We start from the raw sequence: 3,126 nt of genomic DNA, 5'->3' as shown, positions 1-3,126 counted from the left end.
TGTGCTTTTGAAATAGAAAGCACATTTGTTGTGCCATTTGAGCATGGCTAGAATTTTAAACATACCAAAAGTCCTGGAAACTATTTATCAGATGTACACTCTGGTCCAGTATATTTTTGTTTGTAGCTGATGTTTTTCCTGATGGCAAACAATAATAACTCTCCTCTGAATTTTAATAATAGTGTGGACGATAATAGACTTTATTTGCAGATTTGGGAGTGTCTGATTAGGCTTTTTTCAGCCTCTGCAACAGTTTGCATCTTATTTTCTCTTTTATTCTAACAGAAGCATTTTGCCTTACTTAAGACAGGGTAAAAAAGCAGTAGTACTTTATTAATAATGAGCAGAAAATTACATAATAGTCTTTCATGTATTGCTAGAGTTATAGACTTCATCAGTATTTTTCTAATGCTTTTTTCTTTTCTAAAATTCTGAATTAGACAAGCAGAACTTTGAAACAACCACCATGAGAATTTTAGTATCAAACCATTCATGGAAACAAGTCCTGTTTTATTTCCTTGTTTTTATTGTGAGGTATTAGTGAGAACATGGTGCTCTTTTAAGCCTCAGTATAGAAGCAAGGTTTTCTTTTTATAACTTGCAGTATAATATATGATCTTAATTTCTTTTGTAGGCAATTACAGAATGACCTTGCACTGAGCCTTTGTGGATAGAAGCAAGATTTAAGCCTCAGTTCTTCAATGTGCATCCTTCTCTTCAAATTTGACCCCCGACCAGTTTCAAAAAATGCATACAGGTAAAGGTGTAAAGTACAGTCTCTTGCCAAGTGAACTTTCTGCTGTGATCAACATTTAAAAATAAAACTTAGAGTAGCTTGTTTGCTGTTAAAAAAATTTCCTCAAGATTGAAATTTTTTATTTAAAATTGAAAAGAGAAACTGCATATCACTCACTGTTTTCTCTTAGCAAATAAACTTTCTCCAGCTAAAACAACTTTTCCAGAATACTTAGAAGAATTTTCTATCCAAACAGCCTTTGGTTTCTAAAGCCCTATGTAGGCCAGTTTTCATGAGCACCTAATTAAGCAACAAGCTTACCAGGTCACCTTAGTGAGACACTGATGAATCTATCTTCCTGTACCCTTGGAACTTGCCATTCTACCCTTTTCCCTCAAGTTCTCTCTACAGGCCTGTTTGTAGTAAAGTTCAGTGCAGTGTAACAAGCACTTCAGTGTAGTCCGTTACGGTTTTTAAGGGTAACCTACTGCCTTTACATCTTTCTGAACTGTGCTGTGTGCATCTTAGAAATAAGTACGTGTTTCAAGCTTCAAAGCTATAATCACGGTCTCTTTAAGGAACTGAATTACATAGTAAGAAATTGCTTTAATGGATTGATTTATCATCTTTTCATCTCTCTGCCTCAACATTAAAATAAACCTTAATACGTAAATCCATACACAGTTGAATTATTTCAGCCATAAAAATAGCTGGATAGGCTTTTTTCAATTTTCTTAGCAGATGAGGGTCACTTACTATTGCTCCTTTTCAGTATGATTATGTTTCATAAAAGACAAAATGAAGATGTTTTGATTATAGAAATTTGGTATACTAGCCTTGTGCTAAATTTAGAAGTCTGTTTATTAAACTTGAGTCAGAGAATATTCAATCATACCAGACAGACTTCCCTTATTTTTAGTATTTAGATACTATAAGCTTTGCATTCATGTCAAGAATTATTGGGGACAAAATATAATTGGAGCTTCAGGAAATGAGAAACTTACTTCAAGCAAACTATTTTGTAACATTAGAGATGTTTAGTTAAATAAAAACCAGTAAAAAGAGAATGCATGCTGTAAATGGAGGATATTCAAGCAATTTGACAGAAGTCTTGTAAAACTGTTGAAGCCTATAGATTGAAGGCTAGAAGAGAAATAATGCAAGTCTAAAAGGAATGATATTATGATCATTTAGCATTGGAAAGATAGAAGTGTACATATGCTGTGCTTTCCAACAGGTGCTGTCTTTGTTGGCCAAAATTATTATCAGATTTTAGATGGAACGTGAAGAGCTGCAACACACTTTTTGTCAGGACAGCACTTGGCCTTGTGGAGTGTTGTGTTTATTTCTAAATATAAATAATGGCTTTCATCTGGTAGCATTTTTCCATTGCATATTTTTCGTAACTTCTTCCTACCTCCTAACCGTGTAGCCTCCAGGGCTGCTTGTAGTTTCTCTGTTGCAAGGGCTGACTCTCATTAATGATTCAACCACAAAAGAACAAAAATCGGAGGGAGAAAACCCCACCAAAATACCTCTTGATAGTTACAAAACCCTGTGCCTTTTCCCTTTTTTCCTTCTCTGCTTCCTTGAGAATGCTGTCATTTCTTCAAACAAATCTCAGTGAGCCTGGACCTGTGAGAGTATCACAAATTTCTCTTTGTTCTGGATACTTACAGACAAAAGGATCTGACTTGTGTCTTTGATCCACATATATAGACCTTTGGGTGTCAAAGTTACATTAAAAACCATGGTGACTACATGATCCCAAGCAATGATACAGTAAAAATATACTCTCATGCTTCTGAGTTTTTTGACAAGTTATCTATATTTCTGCAGGTTACCTTAACATTTTTTTAAGTTGTAATTTCACATGCTGAGGAATCTCAAGATTATTTATATGATTTTAAATCTACCTCTTGCAAGTATTATTCTTGGAAAATGATAGCTGCCTTATTCAAACAACAAGATAGAGTTGCTGCATGTCTCAATACAGAAGGCTACTGTCAGCTGTCATTCAGCCTTTACACTGAGTGATACAGGTGAGATGGGAGGAGACAGGATGATTTCATATTTAAAATCAGGTAATGCTGTGGCAAGAGTTGGGAGTCTGTTCCTGTCTGTACTGTGATGTTCCTATTAGTAAGTAACACCATCTTTTCCCTCTTGTGTTCTACAGGCTTATTCTAGCAGCTAATAGAGATGAATTTTACCACAGACCATCCAAATCTGCAGATTTTTGGGACAGCAGCAATGAGATCCTTAGTGGTATGTATGTCTTGTTGGTTCTGAGTGGTTTTTCATACAGTTTATAAGGAAATTATGGCCAAGCTTTTTTGTTGCTGAGGTGGTAGTGTTGCATTTATAATAAAAAAATATGCTTCTTCCCT

The 3,126-nt window shown here is 35.0% G+C and overlaps 1 protein-coding gene across 1 annotated transcript in view; it reads left to right on the top strand.

Annotated features, from left to right (window-relative positions):
* The first annotated feature begins 631 nt into the window (after positions 1 to 631).
* Positions 632 to 3,126, top strand: part of TANGO2 (transport and golgi organization 2 homolog (Drosophila)) — a 13,573-nt gene continuing 11,078 nt past the window's right edge. Inside the window, exons 1-2 of the mRNA XM_009997650.1 lie at positions 632 to 757; positions 2,916 to 3,004. Coding sequence (XP_009995952.1) covers positions 702 to 757; positions 2,916 to 3,004 — 145 coding nt within the window. The 5' untranslated portion in view covers positions 632 to 701. The remainder of the gene's footprint in view (positions 758 to 2,915; positions 3,005 to 3,126) is intronic.

The sequence above is a fragment of the Chaetura pelagica genome, unplaced genomic scaffold (assembly GCF_000747805.2).
Source record: "Chaetura pelagica isolate M959 unplaced genomic scaffold, ChaPel_1.0 scaffold45, whole genome shotgun sequence".
Classification (NCBI taxonomy): Eukaryota; Metazoa; Chordata; class Aves; order Apodiformes; family Apodidae; genus Chaetura; species Chaetura pelagica.
Note: the sequence above shows the minus strand (reverse complement) of the source record. Positions and strands in the feature narration are given on the sequence as shown.